Source organism: Paralichthys olivaceus, chromosome 10 (genome assembly GCF_024713975.1).
Source record: "Paralichthys olivaceus isolate ysfri-2021 chromosome 10, ASM2471397v2, whole genome shotgun sequence".
Taxonomy (NCBI): Eukaryota; Metazoa; Chordata; class Actinopteri; order Pleuronectiformes; family Paralichthyidae; genus Paralichthys; species Paralichthys olivaceus.
Genome location: NC_091102.1, coordinates 2859199 through 2880975, shown reverse-complemented (window position 1 = coordinate 2880975; position 21777 = coordinate 2859199). Strand labels below are relative to the sequence as shown.

At 43.1% G+C, this 21777-nt stretch overlaps 4 protein-coding genes across 10 annotated transcripts; 2 read left to right on the top strand and 2 right to left on the bottom strand.

Annotated features, from left to right (window-relative positions):
- The first annotated feature begins 34 nt into the window (after positions 1-34).
- Positions 35-5343, top strand: dbr1 (debranching RNA lariats 1). Of its 3 annotated transcripts, none has more exons than XM_069532560.1 (9): positions 35-169; positions 1767-1981; positions 2072-2196; positions 2272-2352; positions 2682-2767; positions 2855-3079; positions 3182-3259; positions 3337-3482; positions 3613-5343. In XM_069532560.1, the coding sequence occupies exons 2-9, from the start codon at positions 1785-1787 to the stop codon at positions 4346-4348; spliced, it is 1674 nt and encodes a 557-aa protein (XP_069388661.1). In that variant the 5' UTR covers positions 35-169; positions 1767-1784; the 3' UTR covers positions 4349-5343. The 3 variants fall into 3 exon arrangements, with proteins under 3 accessions (XP_069388661.1, XP_019966641.2, XP_019966642.2); XM_020111082.2 differs by lacking the exon at positions 35-169 and adding an exon at positions 732-879; XM_020111083.2 differs by lacking the exon at positions 35-169 and adding an exon at positions 755-879 and having other exon boundaries at positions 1695-1981.
- A 79-nt stretch (positions 5344-5422) lies between these two features.
- On the bottom strand, positions 5423-12579 carry rab5b (RAB5B, member RAS oncogene family). The gene is made up of 6 exons (XM_069532564.1): positions 12455-12579; positions 10873-11182; positions 9892-10043; positions 9119-9241; positions 8742-8835; positions 5423-8428 (listed from the first exon to the last, which is right to left on the bottom strand). Exons 2-6 carry the CDS (start codon positions 11036-11038, stop codon positions 8313-8315), a joined length of 651 nt encoding a protein of 216 aa, XP_069388665.1. The 5' UTR covers positions 11039-11182; positions 12455-12579; the 3' UTR covers positions 5423-8312.
- lcmt2 (leucine carboxyl methyltransferase 2) lies at positions 10018-19411 on the top strand. Of its 3 annotated transcripts, XM_069532551.1 has the most exons (15): positions 10018-10126; positions 10281-10390; positions 14038-14162; positions 14520-14601; positions 14834-15014; positions 15100-15256; positions 15973-16162; positions 16247-16354; positions 16742-16829; positions 17068-17295; positions 17561-17791; positions 17962-18059; positions 18174-18361; positions 18452-18587; positions 18911-19411. In XM_069532551.1, exons 2-15 carry the CDS (start codon positions 10328-10330, stop codon positions 19073-19075), a joined length of 2040 nt encoding a protein of 679 aa, XP_069388652.1. In that variant the 5' UTR covers positions 10018-10126; positions 10281-10327; the 3' UTR covers positions 19076-19411. The 3 variants fall into 3 exon arrangements, with proteins under 3 accessions (XP_069388652.1, XP_019960117.2, XP_069388653.1); XM_020104558.2 differs by lacking the exons at positions 10018-10126; positions 10281-10390 and adding an exon at positions 12566-13364; XM_069532552.1 differs by lacking the exons at positions 10018-10126; positions 10281-10390; positions 18911-19411 and adding an exon at positions 13154-13364 and having other exon boundaries at positions 18452-18849.
- Positions 15222-21719, bottom strand: LOC109640503 (uncharacterized). Of its 3 annotated transcripts, none has more exons than XM_069532559.1 (3): positions 19871-21719; positions 19401-19504; positions 15222-15238 (listed from the first exon to the last, which is right to left on the bottom strand). In XM_069532559.1, exon 1 carries the CDS (start codon positions 21637-21639, stop codon positions 19954-19956), a length of 1686 nt encoding a protein of 561 aa, XP_069388660.1. In that variant the 5' UTR covers positions 21640-21719; the 3' UTR covers positions 15222-15238; positions 19401-19504; positions 19871-19953. The 3 variants fall into 3 exon arrangements, with proteins under 3 accessions (XP_069388660.1, XP_019960118.2, XP_069388659.1); XM_020104559.2 differs by lacking the exon at positions 15222-15238 and adding an exon at positions 17973-18112; XM_069532558.1 differs by lacking the exon at positions 15222-15238 and adding an exon at positions 19211-19229.
- Between the last annotated feature and the right edge of the window lie 58 nt (positions 21720-21777).

Genomic DNA, 21777 nt, shown 5'->3' with positions numbered 1-21777 from the left:
AAAAAAAAAAAAAAAGTGACTGCGGCTCGGTCCCCCGGGGGGCCTCCGGGGTCAGGCTGCGACGAGAACCGGGCGTTGAGCTCCTGTTCGAGCGGAGCTGCGGAGAAACGAGGAGAAAACACGGAGCTGATTCAGAGAGCTGCTCACACACACTGGGTTTATCTGTCAGGTAAATGTTGTTTATAACTGTGACGTCTCCTGGGGGTACTTTCGACACAATAACTCGACCACTCAGAACATTTAAAATTACAAACATATATATTTATACATGGATGATAACAAACTTCTTAGTGAGACATAATAATAATAATAATCATGTTTTATCTGTGGAGACGTGTGTGCTTTACCCTTCAAGGAGACAATTAGTTAAAATATGAATTTCATAGTTTAACTTTCCTAGTTCCACAATGACTTCAACACGTGCGGGTGCTGTTTACAATAAAGTCATTATAAAGTCATGGAGACAAAACAACACAAACATTAATACAAAACAACAACAACACATAAGAAACAAGATCCATTAAAACCAGTTGAATTTAGATATTCACGTGCTTCCCTGTGTAATTAGTTTTAAGCAATGATTTACAAACAAAGTGAAGTGATGTCACTCTATTGATTTACTATACAACATGTAAACATAAATCAAAAATAATTTGTATATATATTTTTTATTTTTTTATTTTGGTCGAATCTGCTGCCGAGTGTCACGTTTAGTTTTTACTTAAGCCGGTGACGTTGTGCGCATGCGCAGTGGGCGACAGACGCGAGGTGGGAAAATTCATGTGTGAAAGCAGCGAAAACATGATTTTTAGATTCAGACTGTGAGAGAACGACTCTGCGAACCAGACACACGCGTCCCCCAGCTCTTCACCCGCAACTGTAAGTCTCCACCGTGCGTGTCTGTTGTGTTGTGGTCTGAATGCGGGACAAAACACGCGCCTCGATGTGACGTTGTTGTGGCGTTTTATTAGCCTAGCTTGCTACTGCATGTTCTGTTCCGCTGTGTTCAGCGGTCACTCGAGATCAGCTGTGATTAAACGTGAGGACACGGAGAAGAGTAAATGCTAACCAAAGCTCTTATTGACACACACACACACAGAGAGAGAGAGAGACACACGTGCTAATGCTAGGTCGATGTAGCATTAACTCCATGTGTCCAGGTTTCACTTTGTTGGAGCAAGTTTTTCAGATAAACAAAAATCTCCAACGAGACACAACACGAGCTGCATGTTTGCTAATTCACGTGTTTGAAGACGTGTCCGTGTTGTTTCATGATGTTTGTGTTCTCAGTGTGTCACAGAGGCGTCCACTCACTCACTCACTCACTCACTCACTCATTCATTCTGAGTCAAAAGATGTTGAAGAATATACTTTCAGGTTCTTTCTCTTGATGTTTTCTTCATGCTCTGTATTGAGACAGATAATTTTACATGAATCAACAGGTATACGTGAGAAAAACGTTCCTACTTACAGCTTCACATTTTAATTATCATCATTGCTATTATAAATTAACTTAATCATCCATAAACCTAAAGTAACGAACAAAAAAACGTTTCATTTTTCTTTCTCAAAACTTGTCAGTCGAATAATAGTTTAGTTTTTGCAGCTCTGTCATTATACACAATATCCTCAGCTGTGTTGTATACTTGTCTGGCTGTTCCTCAACTCATCATCAAAATATTACTTTTAAACAGCAGGCTTCTGTCTGGAGCGCAGAATACCAACCGAGCCTCACTGTGAATGTGACCTTCTCTGTGAATCCGCAGCTCACCTCTTTGTGCAGCATGAAGATCGCAGTAGAAGGCTGTTGCCATGGGGAGCTTGACAAGATCTACGAGACCATCGCCTACCTGGAGAAGAAGGAAGGGGTGAAAGTGGACCTGCTGCTGTGCTGTGGTGACTTCCAGGCTGTGCGAAATGAGGGAGACATGAAATGCATGGCAGTGCCAGCCAAGTACAGAACGATGCAAACCTTCTACAAGTCAGTTCTTTGTTACGTATTGAAGTTTTTAAAAAAAAGTGTAAATATGAGTGAGAGCATTCAAAACTGGAGCGTGCCTGTCTGTTGCAGATACTACTCTGGAGAGAAGAAGGCTCCAGTTCTCACCATCTTCATCGGAGGGAACCACGAGGCCTCCAACCACCTGCAGGAGCTTTCGTATGGGGGCTGGGTGGCACCAAACATTTATTATCTGGGTAGGAACCAGTAGATTAAATTGAGTGTATGCATATCGGTTTATTCTCAGGTTTAACTTGACCGTATGTTGCTAGGTTACGCTGGTGTTATTCGCTACAAAGGGATTCGAATTGGTGGCTTATCTGGAATCTTCAAATCACGTGACTACAGAAAAGGTGAGTTTTCTTTAAATGATTTCAGTCACATCATAGATTGTATATGAAGATGGACGATATGACAACTCCCAAAAGTGAAGTCAAACCATCACTATGCCTCCTGGTGGCTGGTCATAAACTCTGCCCCCTCCATTTTAGTGGGTGGGACATGGACCAAACTTAATCGTCAAAGTTTACGTGAAATAAATTCTTCTTCAAGATGGCAGCACCCGTATCTGAGATATTCATTTTTATACTATGGGAGGTCGCGTCGTACATCTTTATTTTTTATTATTCTATGAGTCATACACACGATGCAGTACATTTACGAAGAATGCCTGCTCTTTAAGGTCATCATGAATCCCCTCCGTACAACCCTGACACTCTCAGAAGTGTGTATCACATCCGAAACATTGAGGTGTTCAAATTAAAACAGGTAAATATCACAGTTTCTAATGTACAGTGCTCTCAAAGTTTATCCCTGTATTTATCTAAACTGTGTTTTGTTTCATTCTCCACTAAGATCCAGATGCCCATGGACATTTTCATGAGCCACGACTGGCCTCGAGGGATCTACTACTATGGCAGCGTAGGGGAGCTGCTGCGGAAGAAGAAGTTTCTGCGTCAGGAGGTGGAGTCAAACACTCTGGGAAGTCCCGCGGCTGAGGAGCTCCTGTCTCACCTCCAGCCTAACTACTGGTTCTCTGCTCATCTTCATGTGAAATTCGCTGCCGTCATGGAGCATCCGGTGAGAGTGACACTGTTTCTGCAGCTCCTAGAAAAACAAGTCTGGGAACAAATCTAATTCATCCCTGAATTTCATCAACTCAGTGAATTCTCCTGTCTTCAGCCTAAAGGTAATGCTGCCCCACGTGTGACCAAATTCCTGTCTCTGGATAAATGTTTGCCCTATAGGGAATTCTTACAGGTGAGAGTTTTGTAGCTGAATTTACAGAGATCAAGTAGATTTAAAGTGCAGGGATGAGAGTTTGACTTTGGTTGCAGATTGTGGATGTTCCAGAGAGACCTGGTTCATCTGAGGGTCTTGAGTATGATCCGGAGTGGCTTGCTATTCTGAAGGCCACAAACAGTCTACAGAGGGCCACCCCTCACCCCTGGAACCCCCCTGAGAATAATGGCCTGCACGAACGGTACGCAGATAATCAACACGTAGGAAGTTGTATGAAAAGTTAGGTCGAAGATTAAATCTTTTATGGATTGCTGAAGCAGCTTACAGTTTAGATTCATGCTGTTTTACCATGTGAACTGTTTCTCCACCAGGTGGGACTTCAGAGCTTCAGAAGCCGCCATGATGCAGGTGATGGAGGCTCTCAGCGGTGAACTCGCCATTCCAGACAACTTTAGCCGGACCGTGCCGGCCTACGACCCCAACAAGCCCCAGCCCCACGCCGCCCCCAGCTACAACACCAACCCTCAGACGACGGAGCTCTGTGCCACGTTAGGTCTCACGGACCTCTACGCCCAGGATGGGCAGGTAGGTGAGGTGGGGAATGTTCATGGCAGCACTGGAGGGGAGGACGATGAAGATGGAAACAGCGTGGGAAGCGCAGACGAGCGGAGCGAATATCCAACGGACACCTCGGGACTATCAAGCTCATATAATCCTGATGAGATCACCATAGAGGATGAGTGGGAGGAAGAGGAGGAGGAGAACGGGTCAAAAGCAGGAGCAAAGGGAGACAAGCTCTCTGACGTCCAAACCCCCGCCCGTATGGTTCTGCCTGAGCCCAAATCCAATGTGTCACCCACTAACCTGTCCCTCTTGATGAAGCTGCCACCTCCGTCCCACTCAACCCCAGCGGCAGCTCGCTCTCACTCTGGAGCAGAAAGTGAAGGACTGTGCGAGGGCGGGGAAGAGGACGAATCCGCTGCACGAATCTTAAAACGTACCAGTGACGAAGCCGTCAATCCTGGGAGCAGAGGCACGACCCCCATGATCAAACGCAGGAACCAGGTCATCTACGCTGCAGTGGAGGATGAGGAGTGTGAGGATTAGTGTGTCAGGGTGAGATGAGGCAGAAGGTGAGGACTCCTCCCACACAACATTTGTCCCAGAACGAACAATTCTCCGTCAGTTTGTATTGATTTGTAAAACTTCACATGTACTTACTGCTTGCTTTTTATACGGCTTCCAACATGAACTATACAAAGTAGATTTATGGAAGCATAATAATCAATTGGGACAAAAATTGAGAAACAATTGAGCAACAAAAGTTTCATCAGCAACCACAAAACAGCTGCCAAAATGTGTTTTCTACGGATATGGACTTTTTAAAAAAAAAGATTAAGCTCCTTTTTGTTTCACCACAAACAGCTGGGGTTGCTTTTTAACCGCTGCCCTGTTTTGTTAAGTTAATTAGTTTGCATCATTGTGCATTTTACCTTTGTAAGTACTGCACAATTACACAAACGGTCGAGTTAGCAGTAAATCAATAACTCCAGTGCACTTAAGATAAGATTGCTGTTTTTGTCAATTTAGTTTTTAACAGACGATAAAGCAGCTTTTTCTGTGGGAATCCTTTACGTAATGTTGTCAGATACTTATAACGATATGAATTTGTTAGTGGGAGAAATGAGTACGGCCTCGTTTTATCAACCTGCATCAGCTGTTTCGTGGTTGTCAGGTGTAACATTCTTGCTCAATCACTAATATTTTTGTCCTTATCAATCATTTGTACCCAAAAACATAAGAAAACACATCTCAGGTTGAAAGATCCCAGATTTATCCTTCAAAATGTCCTTAAAATGTAAATTGTAAATGACAAGAATGTTAGTTTCTGCACTTAGTTTCTACAGAAGGGCAATTACAGCCGTGAAAATGTTTCTTTGTTCAAATGCGATCGACTTTTTATACATTTTAATCAGACCAAGAAAATTTTAGAGAACAGATTTTTGATTTTCTGTTTAATTTTTTATCTTTTGTAACTTCCAAGACAACAGCAATGATTAAAGAGGCTGTGAAAATTAAAATATCCTTTCTTTTAAAATGAATTAACGCCATCGTACTTACTTTTACAGCCAGTCTATAAAATCTTTCATTTCACCGCTCTGAAGAAAAAGCATCCTGCACTCAAAGTGCCATTCACAGCTTTATTGAACACTTTACATACTGTAGGTGCAGATGAGAAATCAAGTCTTGTTTTAACGACTTGTCATAATTGCACAGAACACTGAACGTACCTGTGATCGCTGAAGAATGAACAGATGGATTTATTAGTGTGTGATGAGCTGATGAGCACTTAGTGTCTTTAGAGGGACGAACAGATTATTTTATCTTTTGAATAGTATTTGTTTCCCTAAATTTTGAGGCTTTTTATTAGTTTGCCACATTTTTAGAATTTGCATGACTTTGAAAATAAAGCGGAACAAAAGCATTTTCCTGCACACCGGTATTTGTTTAAATCAGATTCATAACATCTATTAGTCCTTCAAACGATACACTCCAGGTTCACAAGTGTGCTCTAAAGCCAACATACACTTCCATTAAAATTAAGACAATAATATACAACATACAGTGTATTCAACAAGATCTTCACATCCATACAAAAAGCCAATACAGTAGAGCCTAATGACAGGGTGACGTGTTATTGGTTTATGATACGAGCCGATGTTAGAGATGGTTTTTCCTGCACTTTGCCTACAAAGCTCACACGTAAAGAACATGATTCACAGAGAAAGAAAACTGGGAATAGGCACTTCTGTTTATTTTTTTCTTGTATATGTGCGGTTTCATCTTCTACGTCTTTCTTCATTTTCTTCAGCCAAGCCTTTTAGACAGCAACCAAGCACACACACTATGTTTTAAGAGCATTGCATTAAGTTAAATGAATCAGTGAAACCATGGAGATGAAGAGACAGATGAAGAACAGAGTAAACACAAGATGTTCAGTTTTCTTCCTGTTGCTGCTTTTAATTCCGTCCTGAAATCTCCCAGGACTCCAGCCCCGATGTTTTATTTATCTGAATCCATTAATTTAATCTCAGATGGACTCAACTGTAGTAATTGAGAGTAAAAACTTTACTCAGACCAGGAACTTTAAGCATTTGATGCATCACTACTTTCTTTGGATTTGATGGATTCTTTCTCTGCTACAGACGCTTGATTAGTCACAGCAATCGGTTTCCTGCTCATACATAACAAAACATGTGACTTCCTACACTCACTCAAGTTTATGTTGTTGCTGTTTATATTGTTGCTAAGAGCTGCAGCCTGCGAGGATCACGTTTTTTCCTCATGAGCACTCGAGCAACCAAAACGTCACCAGTCTTTCATGAAACATGCAAACTTTGTGTCTTTGGCCCTGTTCACACCTGGTATCAAGGTGACCTCTTGTGATCGAGTCTCACTTCCCCGCTCTACGTGCACGTACGTCATTCGTGTTCGCGAAGACAAAATGTTGTTATATGGACGTAGTGTGAGTTTACAGGTGTGTGTGTGTGTCGGGGAGAGAGTCAGGAGCAGCTGCAAAGAAAGATTTTATCAATTAAATAGAAATTCTATTGAGTCGATATTGTGATGGTGGCCACAAACAAATCATTGTATTGTTTACATGTTTACGTCACTGTGAAACTGGGTCAGAGGACGTCCTACAGTGTGTGTGTGTGCGCGCGCTTTGATTCAGCGAGAAGAATGTGGCCACATGCGTCACAGACCATGTACGAATGTTGTTTGAGTGATTAGATCTCAGGACACGCTTTAGACCTGAACTGAGCGCTGACCACTTGTGATCAGATGTTAATACCAGGTTAGAATGTCCGCAAATAATCCAGAGGGATGTATGTGAGACTGAAAATATCTGGTCAACTGCCCCGGACATTTTTCTGGATCTTTCCCTGCAGCCCCCTGGGAAAACGTCTATGTGAGAATACAGCAGGAAAATGTCTGTAAAATGCACCGCGAGAAAGTGGGTTGAGGACGTTTCCGACACCCTACAAATACCAAACTGTTAAAACGCTTTATTTCCTCAGCAGAATTTATACGTCATGTCCCGCTTCCTCCTGCTGCTACTCTACTCAGGTTCCACCCCTTGCGTGAATGTTCCCCACATTTTCCTGTTGTTGACGAGTCTGACGTGGACAATAACCGGAAATAATAATATAAAAGACAAAAAATACAAACGCCAGAAAAAAAGTTTGTCTGAAAACCTGTTTGTTAAGTTATAACCATTTGCTTCACATTCTGAGTTTGAGTTTCTGCCTGGACTAAAGGACTGTGAGAGGACCGGGTTTCCTCCGAGACACTGGAGCATCACTACAAGCGGTCGAGTTAAGTCAAAACACTGGACAACAATCACACACAAATTAACTTATGTTGGACAAACTGTACCATGGGTCCTATCTGACGTGGCCCTGGATGGTACCACTGACACCGGGAAACGTCAGGCAGGACACGGGGGTTTTATGAATCATGGGATCATTCCAGAGATGCAATATGTGGCGTTATTCACAGCGGGATCTGTTTGAGGAGATGACAAAACGAGAAAGCAGCCACAGCAGGCTTCTTTATCTTGCGCCTTTCCTTTCTGTCTTAGCCACTCGCCGGCGTGTGCTGCTCAGTTTGTGCATTCTTACACAATCAAACTGTGACTGAAACGTTGCAGGGCAGAGTGAAAACCAAAGAAAACTCACAAGTATTAGTGCTAAATACTACAACAGGCTTGCCACTGTCTTCCACATTCTTTATTTTGCACTTCTCTGTCTCAGTCGTCTATAAACCTGCTCTCGTTGTTTCCAAATGCAGGATCTCAGTTGTTCAGGAGACACAGATGTGAATCATCGCGCCTCATTCTCTCATTTTAAATGATCTGTCTGCTTGGACAGGAGGATGAATGGAGGGGAAGTGGGTGCGTAGATACTGGGTTACCCCACCTCGGGCCCTCGCCTGTAAGTTGGTTGAAGGGGGGGGGTTGACGGGCTGTGGTGGTGAGGATGGTGGGAGTACTGGAGGGAGTAGTGCAGGTCTAGTTCCCACCGCAGCAGGCTCGGGTAGAGTGAGCGTCTGGGTCCTGGAGGTTGACGCCGCGGTGCCGTGCTGCATGTGTCGGGTTCTGGGTGTCTGTTTTTGGCATCTTTTTCGCTGCAGTGACAAGAAAACGTGAAATATTATAATTAACAAAATCCAAACTAACGACAGAGTCTCAATAGAAAATATTTGGAGAATTCATGTAAATAACAAAACCTTTATAAGGATTAATTTGGAATAAAATGTTTTTCTGTGTGGCTCCAGGTTGATTGACACTCCTGAAGCTGTGTTTCAGGTCTGCCCTCTGGTGTTTGCTCCACCCACTGTTTCTGAGTAAATCTACGTAGCAGCCCCCAAGTTTCACTGAATTAAAATGGGCTCATTCCAGACTTCTGGACCCATACGATTAGTTTCTGCTGCCTCTCACCAATAGCCAGGAAGAGCTCGTTGACGTTCATGGCCGTCTTGGCAGAGGTCTCCATGAAGAGCAGGCCGGTGTCGTCCGCATACGTCTGAGCTTCCTGCAACAAAACAAACACAAGTGTAACATCAGCAGTGATTTGAAAAAAGAAACAGGTCCTTACTTCAGGTTTTTATTTCTGACAATTCAACTACTGCAGGACATTTTTCAGTTTTTCAAAGACTATATTGTCGACTGCATCAGTTATCAAAATAAAGGTTGGTTGCAGATGTTTCTGGTGTTAGATATAGTATACACATTTTAACAGACAGTGCGTAACCTGTCCATCATGATTTAGTTCAGGCTGTAAGCTCATGAAGAGGGTTTGTACAAGAGCGTGTTACCTCGTACTCTACAAGTCTCTTCTCTGCCAGGTCCGCCTTGTTCCCAGCCAGGGCGATAACAATGTTAGGACTGGCCTGTCGCTGCAGCTCCTTCACCCAGGCCTTGGCTCTCTCAAACGTCTCCTGCACAAACACACAACCGAGGTCAGATAAAACAACACGCGTGTAAACATCGGGCAGAAACAGCTGACGTCTCACCTCCTGAGCTTCTGTAAGCGTAGTGGTTATCTGTCCTCCGGGGAGGTTTTGTTTTTGTCTGCGTGTGTTTGTCCAGCTGATATTTTGCAGTATTTCACAAAAACTACAACTTGGTAGAATGACGCAGTATAGGTCCAGAAGGAACTCTTACATTTTGGTTCAGACCTGAATCAGGATTTTTTCAACATTTTCAGAAAATAATTCATGGTTTGTTAAAATCCAATTACCGTGTAATAAAATGTGTATTTCAAAGCAGATCCACAAGCAGAAACATATTTAATATATTTTATAGTTTCTCTTAAAATAATATAATTTAATCCAATAATAGTTCAGTTCATATAATAAATATAAAATTCGGCATCTGGTGAATTTAAGTATGGTTTCATTTCGTTGGGCCTCGGTGGAGGTTTGAACTCTCCTGACTGACATTTTAGTTGTAATGCAGGTTCTGTGAGTTTAAGCCTCATGAAATAAACCATGAATATGTATAAGGCAGCTATGCTTATTATCCAGAGTAATTATTTAACCTAAAACTACACAAACAGGTAACTGAAGAATGAACGTTTATCTCGTACCGGCTTGGTGATGTCAAAGACGACGATGGCGGCCTGAGCTCCGCGGTAATACATGGGCGCCAGGCTGTGGTATCGCTCTTGTCCCGCGGTGTCCCAGATCTCAAACTTCACTGTGGTGTCATCTAGACACACAGACTGGGCCAGGAAAGCAGCTGGACACACAGACAGACAGACAGAGGACAGGTGGATACTCCTCAAACCTGCTATCACTGCTGGTGAAAAGTAGTGATTTGAGGTACTTCAATTGAGTATTATACTTCTACTCCACTACTTCTGTCTGAGGATTGAGTTACTAGTTCCCTCGTAAATTATATAGTGACTTAAAGTAGCTGAACGTTGTTCTTGCACCTTATATTATTGTCATGATCGATTCTTCTGCTACTATCCAGAAAAGAAGCCTAAATATCACAGATTCGAACGCTGCCATCTTGCCCTGATGACATCATTTGGAGCCAGAGTCTGTGCAGTAGCTTACGCGACGTGGATCCCAGGAATCGAGGTACGTCGTATACACTACAAATAAGTAAGAATCAGTCTCAGCTGTCAATCATGACGTCTCAGCCCATTTTTATAGCTGAATGACAAAAATCATCTTTGAGAAAACGTATTTGATGTGTGTACTTTTGACTGTTTTAGTTTTGGTCCATGTCCCTTTTGCTAACATGGAGGAGCCATCACGTCATTTGTATCCGTATTCACATTCTATGATTCATATGTCCGTCCCATCAACACTGAACAATGGGAAACGTTTACTTGGTCTCAACGATGGACTGATTAGACTTTGATGATCAAAAGGTCAAGGCCGCTGTGACCTCATGTCATCCATCTTTACATACAGTCTATGGTCCCCACTGAAATTATAAATCAATGATGAGGATTTGAAGATAGAAGTTCCCTCAGATTCACCACAAACCAAATCAACAACATCCACCCTTCTTCCCCCTAACATCCACTCACAACCCTCCCGGCCTTCGGACTCACCTCCGATGGTCGTCTCCTGGAACTCATCAAACTGTCCCTTGACGAAGCGCAGCACCAGGCTTGACTTGCCCACGGCCATGTCACCCAGCAGCACCAGCTTGAACTGGCAGATCTTGGTCTGGGGTAGTGTGCCGTTGGTGCGGCCTCCACTCCCTCTGGAGCTCATACCGGCCCGCGTAGGAGTCGGCAGGGGGGCTGGGCCTCCTCCCTGGAGTGGAGTAGGATGCGTCTGGACGTCGGTCACTTTACTTAAAAAAAAACCGGCTGTAGTCGGGTCTCGCTGGTGACGTCTCTTCTCTGCCTGTTGTGCCTGTGTGAAGAAGAGGAGGGGTTAGTGGATGACACCATGACTTGCCTCTTATCTCCAGTGGGCCCACGGGTTTGAATTGAGGGGTCGAGCTCTGACGTGAATGAAATCTGAAATATTCAGTTTAACATCAAAACATTTTCATAATTTATCACTATTCTACTGTAATCTACAATATAAATAACAGACACTAATACTAATAAACTTTACATACTTCCCAAGTAAATGATACACAAAAGAGTTCTAGAATACACAGTTAAGTTCTAAAATGTAATGGACATAATAAGCCTATAATAAAGAGACTAAATACAAGTCTCTCTGGAAGATATTAATGAAAGTTTTAATTTGCAATAGAAACCTGCAGAAGCTAAAATGTTCTGTCTGCTCCACATTTATCCAGGAAGGTTCTCGGTTCTAATCCCAGCTCGGCCACACTGTAAGTGTGAACTTTGCATGTTCTACCCGTGTCTGTGTGGGTTTTTTGTCCAGCTTCCTCCCACAGTCCAAACACATGCAGATTGAGGTTTGGTTTATTTAAGGCTCTAAATTGTCTGTAGGTGTGAGTGTGAATGGTTGTTTGTCTGTATTATTGCCCTGTGATACCATGGCGACCGGTCCAGGGTGCGCGCGATGTCATCTGACCCTCAAAAGAATACGCGTTATAGATAATCGCTGAATGGATAGTCTGTGTCTCAGTGTCATAAACACACAAAGCTTTTGCACAGGGTATCGGTAATATCGCTCTTGGTTTAATCGAAGAAGAAGTGGACACCATCCTCCTGAGCTGCTGCTGCTGCTGATGATGGACAGTGAGACATGATCGGGGGGTTTCACAGGGAGGATGAGGAGGATGATGATGATTATGATGATGATGCAGCTCTGCTCCCAGGCTGTAACACTGAAAACACCATCACTGCAGCACGTGTGTGTGTGTGTGTGTGTGTGTGTGTCCACCAAGCCTCAGCGTTTGTCACAGCAGCTAAAGAGCCACCATCACTGTCTGCAAGCCTGTGGCCAACCACGACTTCCATGTGGGATCTATTAACAGCAGTGTGTGTGTGTGTGTGTCTTTCCTTCCTGCATCATCACACTCTCATTAAAACACGTTATCTCGCCTCCATCTCTTATCTGCGGTGCTAACGGCAGCTCTCAGGTCGGATCACACCAACCCGGATCGAAGCGTTTACATTTTCGACGCCTGACGGAAACCTCGGATTCTGCGCGTTCTCCTTGAAGCACGTGTCTGCGGTCGGAGGACGGCGGGATCTTATTTACCTGGGTTCGGGGGTTCGGAGCCGCGGGGTCGCAGGCTCCTCTGTTGACAAGTCGCGATCAGCTGGTGGAGGAAATGTTCACACTTCCTGTAAAGACGCGCGTGCGCACTGAGTGACGCATTGTGGCGCTGAAGAAGAACCGCATTATTTCACCGATACGTCATTTACAACGATTCACCGGTTTTATACCAGCGATAAATAATCACGATAATGTAGATGATGTATAAATGATGTGTTCCCTTTGTGGAGAACTCAGAGAAACGCTGGGGCATTTATTTGTAGAGTAATTATCACTTCACGTTTCTGTGGGAAACTGTTGTGTTTGACAGAGAATGATATTAAATTTGATTATTATTTTAATACAATTTTATATCTGTAAATCTATATTCCAACCTCGGAAACCGAATTTTACAGAACTGCTAATTTATATCAAATTAAAGAAAAATATTAAAACCTTTAAGATTTACAGGATTATTATTTAAATACTTTTTCTTTTTTATTGATTTTGCTTTTTCACTTAATAAGTATGGACTTATGTTCAAGATGTGAATATTTATATATATATATATATATATATATATATATATATATATATATATAAATATATATAAACATACAATATATAGAGATTTGGTTTCTCCTGTGGCCTCCGGGCCGCTGGGGGCGCAGGAGGGCAGGTAGCCCGGTGTGTAGTCGGAAGTGTTGACCATGTGGCGGATGTTTGAATGATCAGGATCCGTCTGAAACTCGTCTCTACCTGTTTTTATTTACATTCTCTGACCTGAAACATAATGAATGTGTCAAATTAAACCGGAAACTCGTCGCTCGTGTTTAACTCTCAGTGATTGATGCTGAGCGTCGTCATGCCAACGAGCAGCAGGCAGAAGAAGAAGAAGGGGGGGGACGTGGCGGTGAGATCAAGCTACAGTAATCTCAATGGTGTAATGTAACTGAGTACTTTTACTCAAGTACTTCAGAGTATCTCCTTCACACAAGGACTACTACTACAATCCAGCCTTTTATATACCAATGAAGTTTTTATATGTAGGATATTACTTTATCAAATGTTTTATTAAATTCTGTACAAATACAATCAAACACGACACATTTCTGTTTTCTCCATCAAACAATTAAAATAAACCAAAGAATACAAACAAAACAAAGAAGTTATCTGGACTGAGCTCAGTCATATCGTCTGGTAATGAAAGTAGTTTAGGTTCTTTCTTGTGTCCGACACATTTCAGTGAGTTTAACAAAAGTTTTGACTCCAGCAGCTTTGAAATGATTAGAAATATCTACATTCATACCACATAGTTGTAAAAGTACTGCAGCACATGTACTAAATTATTTATCATATTCTTTATACAATATTTGACTTTTTAATACACACACGGTGACACAAAGTGTGTAACTAAGTACAAAACCTTTTTAACGGAAAAAACACAAGTAGATTTTCAACATTTTTACATATAATAGATTACTACAGTGTGATATTTCTACTTTCACTTTAGTAATGAATACTGTAATTAATAAAAAGATTTAATTAAACTTTTGATGACTCTGTTTATTTGCGGCTTGAACCAGGTGCAGGGAACCAACGACAGCAGCGTGGTGAGCAAGGTGTCGGCTGCAGCGCTGGGCTACTTCCATGACGACTTCCTCCAGCACTTTGTTTGCAAAGTGGCCAGAAGATCCCCGCTCATCAACAGGTCAGTGGAGACGTCATTCTTAAATTTTTTTTGCTTGGTTCATGTCCCGTCTGCCAACATGGAGGAGGCAGGTTTTATGACCTATATGCAGCCAGCCACCAGGGGGCAATTGAGATGGTTTGGCTTCACTTTTGAGGCACTGTCATGTCGTCCATCTTGATTTACAGTTACAAACAAATATTTTACATCTACCGATTTTTGTAAAAGTTTAATTGATCTTTAAAAACTTGGGGTTTTTTCCAGCATATATGAAAAATAGTCAAATGAGAAATATAATCAAATATGGTTCTTTGGATGAATATATCCAGTGTCTGGTTGTTCTGTACATGTCAAACTTTATTCGGTTATTTGCTTCAGGGGCTACTATGTTCGCTGGAGAGCTGTGGACCACTGCGTGAGGAAGTTTCTACACGTGACTGAAAACTGCCCCAAGAGACAGGTGAGTTCTCAGAATAAACTAACACGCCTGAAAACAAATATTACATGACCACTACAACCATCACTTTTTCCAAACAGACTCAAACACAGCCTGGGAGTTTTCAAACTAAAACGGGACCAGCAGCATTTCCAAACTTTATTGGTGTAGAAGTGTGGATGAAGCTGTATTGTCATTGGAATTTTTTTCATTCTGAAGAGCCATGAATTCTCATTATCTTTCCACCTTTTTCTAGATTTTGTCATTGGGTGCAGGTTTCGACTCGTTGTATTTTCGCCTGCGGGCGGATGAAGCCCTCGCCGGAGTTGTTGTGTTTGAGGTGGATTTCCCTGACGTTGCTCGGCGAAAGACTGCTCTCATCTCCTCTAATATTACACTGAGGGGGATGTTAGACTCACACTTACCTTCACCTACAGGTTTGTCATTTACTTTGCTTTTACAAAATATGTTTGTCATATAGTTGATGTGAGATTTCAGAAGAATGTGTGTGTGTGTGTTCAGGAGCTGTGCATGTATGGAGTGGTCAGTACCGACTGTTAGGGTTGGATGTCAGAGAGGAGTCGCAGGTGAAGGAGGCTCTGGAGGCAGCTGGGTTGGACTGGGCTGCTCCGACTCTGATTCTGTCTGAAGTGGTGCTCACCTACATGGAAACACGATGGTAAACACTCAGCGTTGATAAGTGTCTTTTCTAAACCTGTTTGTAATGTTGTGTTGATACTTCACAATTATTCCTCGTCATTAGTGAGTCATCCTCAAACTCTTCTATAATAATTTGTTTGTGTGCAGAGTTTTTTTTTATAAACACTCAGTGGTGCAGTTAGTGAAGTTAGAAAACTTTGTGTTCATCCCACCTGGTTTGTCTGCACTGAAGATTTCAATATTTTTCATCAAATGAAACTGAATTTTCTTTTTTCACATTCACGTGTGTGGTTTATATATAAGTTTGAAGGATTTACTTATCTGATGTTATTTTTTCATACATCACATGTATGTTAAACAACCGACACAATCTTCAGACCCAAGTTCAGAACTTTTCAAAATAAAAGCTCTGTAATTCAGCCTGTAGACAAATTGGGAAAGAGGAAGTAATACTATGAATGTTGCTGTTATGATGGAGATCAGCTCCTGTGAATGTCTGTCTCAGTCCATTATGGTGAAATAAAAATATTCAAATGATCAGTTTTGGTTTTCTGGCCGCCCCCAGGAGCTAGTCGCCTGTTTATTAAATTTGTATTGATATGTGACACACATACAGTTTGTGGAATTAGTCAGTAGATGTCATTAATGTGTTTTCATGTCACAGTGACCCACTGTGGCCGACACAGCTCTGACATGAACGTCCGTTAGCAGCAGTATGTTGTGTGTTTTTTCCAGGTCTGATGTTGTCATCGGTTGGGCGGCAAAGCTCCTGCCTCAGTCACTCTTTGTGATGTATGAGCAGATCCATCCACACGATCCCTTCGGCCGGATCATGCAAGATCATTTCCACAAACTGAATTCAACGCTTCATGCCCTTCGACAATACCCAGACGCCGCAGCTCAGAGACGCCGGTTCCTGGACAAGGCCAGCATGCAAACCTATCACTGAATCTTTTCACTGTTAAAGGGCAAAGGACAGAATTTGATAAATCTGTGTTTTTGCCTCCAGGGCTGGGATCAGTGCGTGTGTCTGGATATGAATGACTTCTACCTGGGGCTGGTTCCTGAGGATGAGAGGTGCAGGGTGGAGACCCTGGAGCCTTTTGATGAATATGAGGTTAGCTGTTGGAATGTGGTGGCCATTTTACTGTCAGCCAAGTTCGTAGGGTAGCGCTTACTTTGTCTGCAAAGCACCGTGGGTCCACTGTAAACACAAGACCGGGAGGCTGAAAACCATTTAATTAGAGTTTGTTTGAACACACAACCTGCAGGCGATTCTTCAACAGTAACTGCTCTGGTCCATGATGCTAAATACAAGTGATTCGGTGTGTATTTGGCATGTCCCATACACCAACATGGAGGGCATAGCATTAATGACGGAGCCAGTCACCAGGGGACTACAAAATGTAGTAACAGAAACATAACCACAGAAAACTGTTCTAACTCATAAACACAGTTGACAACAACATGAAATGTCAGAGCCTGTGTATCTGTCCGTCCTCAGGAGTGGCACCAGAAATGTTCCCACTACTTCATTCTCACTGCATCTCGGGGCTCTTTTATGGCTCAGGCTTTACTCACACATCCTCCAGGTAATGTTTGCTTTCACCTTTTGAAATCTCTCTAAGTCATTTGACATCTTTACAACAATTTATTGACAAGCAGGGGTCACCAGGTCTAATCCGGTCCTGGAGCTATAACCCATAAATCATTGAGAATTGTCAAATTTTGCCAGAGAACCAGGAAACTCAGAGACCAGTTGCATGTGTTGTAAACTTGTATGAATGTTTTTCCTGTCTAAGCTTGTGACGTGGCTTTTGTTCCCCTCAGTATCTCCAGTGTCGTCTGTAAACACATCTTTGAGCCCTGTTGCCCTGAGTGTGAAGCCTGAAGCTGCTTGTGTGGAGGGTTTGGGGATGGCTTCCACCTCAGTGAGCCCAGGACAGCTCCTGCTAACAGGAGGCTCCAGCAGGGGGGGCAGGGGGGCAGTGAGTCGAGTCCTCCTCCGAGGGCAGGAAGGGTGGAGATCCGTCCCTCGGGAACCGTCACTAGATTTGGGTGAGAGGACTTGCTGCAACAGAAAGTTCTTGCGTTTTACACTTTTTACTTTGAGGGAAATCTTCAAATCTTCCGAGCTTTTAATAAATAAAAGAACGTTTTCAGCTTGAATCAGAAATGTTAAACCTTGATGATGAGGAGATCTGTACAAAATAATTTATCCAGAGAAGCTACCTGGTGTTACTGGTTTTATTTCTGGTGTAAGAGGTAAACATGGGGGTAACATTAGACATATTTTGCTTCAGCTTGTGTTTCCCTCTCGCAGGTGTCCGACTGTACCACACTGTCACGCTCTGCCCTGGAGGAGGTATTGTGGTGTATGGAGGTCGCTCCTCTCCTCTCAGCCCAGTCAGAGGCCTTTTTAAAGTGATGCTGGACCCTGGTGGTCCCCCTGCCCCTCTAGACATAGTGAACCTGTGTGTAGAGGAGATGGTCTGTACAGGTGATCCACCACCGCCAAGATGGAGGCACACTGCAACGATCGTCAGTCACAAAGGTACGTTTAAAATAAAGTCCTTTTTCTCTTCATCTGAACATGCACTGATCTCCGGATAATCTCCTGAATGCAAAAGTCTGAAGAAAGTTCAAACCCAATTGTCCGGACATTTCCCGGAGTTCATGTCTGAAAATGGAATCATTCAAGAACTTCTCTTTTTTCTTCTGCAGGCAAAGACTTTCTGTTTGTTTATGGTGGAAAGAATGAATCCGACGCTGCTCTGGGTGACGGCCACTTCCTGCGTCTTGACCAGCAGCACTGGACTGAGGTTTGCTCCGTCTCCCTATTCATTTGTTCTCTTCAACACATAAGTGCACCTCACTGAAAATATAAAATGGAGTGTTAAAATGTCCTTTCATACATCCCTGTGTGTTATTTACAGCTTCCAGTAGAGGGAGCAGCACCAGAGGCACGCCACTCCCACTCAGCATGTTCATATCAGGGAGGTGTGGTGATGTTCGGAGGACTGGACCGAAGGGGCGTTCCTCTGGGGGACACTTTCGTACTCAGGCCCACTGACAGAGGATTCTCCTGGGAGAGAATCGAGCTGCAGCCACCTCCAGTCCCCAGGTGTGATGATGTGACACAAACGCTCTGATGCTTCGACTTTAAGAAAGACGGTTCATACAGTTTGATCTTATGGGATGTGCTTTGTTTTAGATACTCCCATTCTGCCCATGTGATTGGACAGAAGCTAGTTGTGGTGGGCGGGGTCTGGATGCATTCCGATGGCGTACCGGGTGTTGTCACGATCGACCTCGCCACACGGAGCAGCATTGAGTTCAGTCTGGACACGGTCAGTTCACATTTATTTGACTCGATCAAAATAGAGAGAGGCGACAGGAAATTAACTAGAAGGAGGCAGATAATCTGCATCACCCCCTGGTGGCTGGCTTCAGTATAGGTCATAAAACCTCCTCCATGTTAGCAGATGGGACATGGACCAAACAAAAAAATTTAAGTAGACGTTAAATAAATGTTTCCCAATGGTTGAAAGTGGAGACGCATCGTGCATCTATATATACAGTGATAGAGATGTGACCCTCTCTCTCTCTCTCTCTCTCTATATATATATATATATATATATATATATCCCTGTGCCCCTCCGCCCCCCTGTAGACCATGGTGCCGTGGCCCCTGATGCTTCACTCTTTCTGCTGTGAGCTGACAGACTCAGAAGAACCAGATCTGCTCCTGATTGGCGGAGGAGGAAACTGTTTCTCCTTTGGGACTCATTTCAACCCTCAGCCTGTCACTCTGAACCTCAGACCTGTACTGGGATGAATTTCTTCTAGAATCAGAAGCAAAAACTCTGGACCGAGCACTGAATTTGGGACCGATGTCCATTCTCTGTTGAAAAATAAGGCAGTACTGGGAGAAGTACGGTTTTCAGGATCCTGACCACAGCATTTCCTCTGGCTGTCTGAAAGGTGTGTCCCTACAGTTCATAAGAACACCATGACTCTATTGACGTGCACTGCACAGCTAATGTTACAGTCACATTACTCATTAAGATGTGATCACAGAGCTGTGGTATGAAAACACTTTGTGTTGTGTTGTTCTTGTTGATATCAAGCAGACCATGTAGTAATATAATAAAAACACAAACCTGTAGCTTCATTCTGCTCCCAGTGGTTCAGTCTCTCCTCCTCCTCACTGCTGCAGCTCCAGGATCTCCCCCTCTTCTCTTGCTCACCTCAGTACAGCTCTCAGCTGTTTCAGTGTGTAAATGGAGAAGACAGGTTTCTCCTGTTACCACTGTCTCCCTGTTATCAGGCTATAAGTGAGTCTGTTTGCTAACGTTAGCCCGCATTAACATTCAGCTACCTAACGTCAGTAATAAAGCACTACCACAGTGTGCTAACATATTTTCTTCATGTAAACTATTAACTAATGTTGCATATACGAAATACACAGGTAACATTAGTAAATATATATCGATCCATAGACTCCTCCCCCTCACTGCAGAAAAGCACAGAGTTTGATATGATGTCATCAGCTTGTGACACACTGGACCTTTAATAATTTGGAGAAACAAGGATGAGTATTGTTACTCTACTTCTCTTGCAACTAACTTACCAAACATAAGTGTCTGCTGCACAGAATGTGTCAGTGCAAGAGAAACTACAGAGCAGCCAAACAGGGATTAATCAACATCCCTTCTACAGTTTGAAGAAGGCTGCCACAGAGGAGATGATTCTGGAGATGCGGTTGGGTTTTTTGGACATGTAGGTTTTTATACAGTCAATGATGTTTTTCTCGACCTCTGGTTCCCTGTTAGAAATGCAAAGAAGCAGCATTTCTGGACCGGCCCACTTCTTACACAGTTCCTTGAAAACAGGCTTATGGAGGTTATTGATTATTTCTGAGGATATCTCAAAGTCAATGTCTTTGACTTCGGCCCATGTTTTTTTAAACAGGTTATGAGCGAGTTCTGTTGGGTTGCCATAAGACAAGTTCACTTTTGACTTTACATTGACTCGAGCAACAAGCTGGACGAGGATGAGACTGACAAACATTTTTTTGCGGGTCTCTGCCAGGTCCCTTGTGGATTTAATCTCCATTACAGTGGATGTCATTCGGTTGGTGTAGTCACCGGCCTGTTTTGAGAACCACCAGTTCATCAATGGCAGGGCATTGAACACTCTCTCCTGTATGTTCCCGTACATCCTTCTATGTGATTTAGGAACAGACACTGTCATTGCTGCATCTGGAGTCACCACTAAAATCTCAGCTGTGACGTACCTGTAAAGGACATCAGTAAGGACAGGTGCTTTTTCAGGTAAAACTCTGAACTTAGTCTCTGTCAGAAGCAGATACTCGACACTAGCCATCAGAAACTTCATTGACTCCCTGCTCTGGACTTTGGTTTTCTTCTCGAATTCCTTCTTGACTTGTGCCCCCATCTTGACCATCGATGCTGTGGCAAAAAACTTTGCCAAAATCTTCATGATCTTCTTCTCCACTCCTTTGCAAATCCTTGTGTCCTCCGAGGATTTAGAGATACTACTCAACTCAGAAGATGTTACTCTCTTCTCTTCACTAATTATCTGAGAGATTTCATCTGAAGTAGCTTTAAACTCCAGAGAAGATTCGAGTATCAGCTCACTCACGTCAGCTTCGGACATTTCATCTACAAGGGGCACCATGATCTCGCTCACCTCCTTCAAAATAATTTTCGTGACAGTCCCACTTTTGTTAAGGAGACTGCTGCTGAGTGTTGATTCTGAGGTTGTTGATCTGTCAGAGCGGAAACTGTTTGGTGAGGAGTAACTGTCTGATGAAGATATTATCCCCTGAAGTAACTCGTGCATAAGCTCAAATGGGCTTTGACTACCTAGTTTCAGCTGGAACGAGCCCTCGATTCTGGCCGAAAATTTCCTCAACACTTTGCAAACACAACAGACCATTCTTTCAAGTTTGTTGGGTGTAGGCCTGGGAAACTGTGGCGGTCCAGTGGAGTGTGCCCTGGTGGAGTTCTCCGACAGGAAGTAATTGACCCTCTCTATCATCTCCTCTGCAACCAACCCTGTGAGTTCATCCAATCTTACAGAATTTGTTAAGCTGCCCTGTGCGAAACTTTGACGAAGTGCGTCTCCCAGACTGGACTGGAGACTCTCCGTAATCAAGGGCAAGTCATGTCCATGTGCCCTAATCAGGTCTAAGGACACAGACGATGTCATGAGCAGAAGAAGTTCTGCCAATAGATGCTTTGTGGCATTGTCTGGTGTTTTTGATTTTAACAGGTTCCACTGCTCTATAGTCAACTTGGAGAGAAAGTGCTCAATCTGCAGGCGAATAGTTTCAACTGTTTCGTCAGGCAGCTTCAATGCATCAGATGTATCCATGGTGAATATGTGAATTATATTCTCCTCCCTATATGGAGACACAAAAACCTGCTACATCATTCATCGTTCATCAATATTCTTTATACCTTTCTTCCTAAATATACAACTCTGTACAGAGTCCTTTACATTCATACAAGA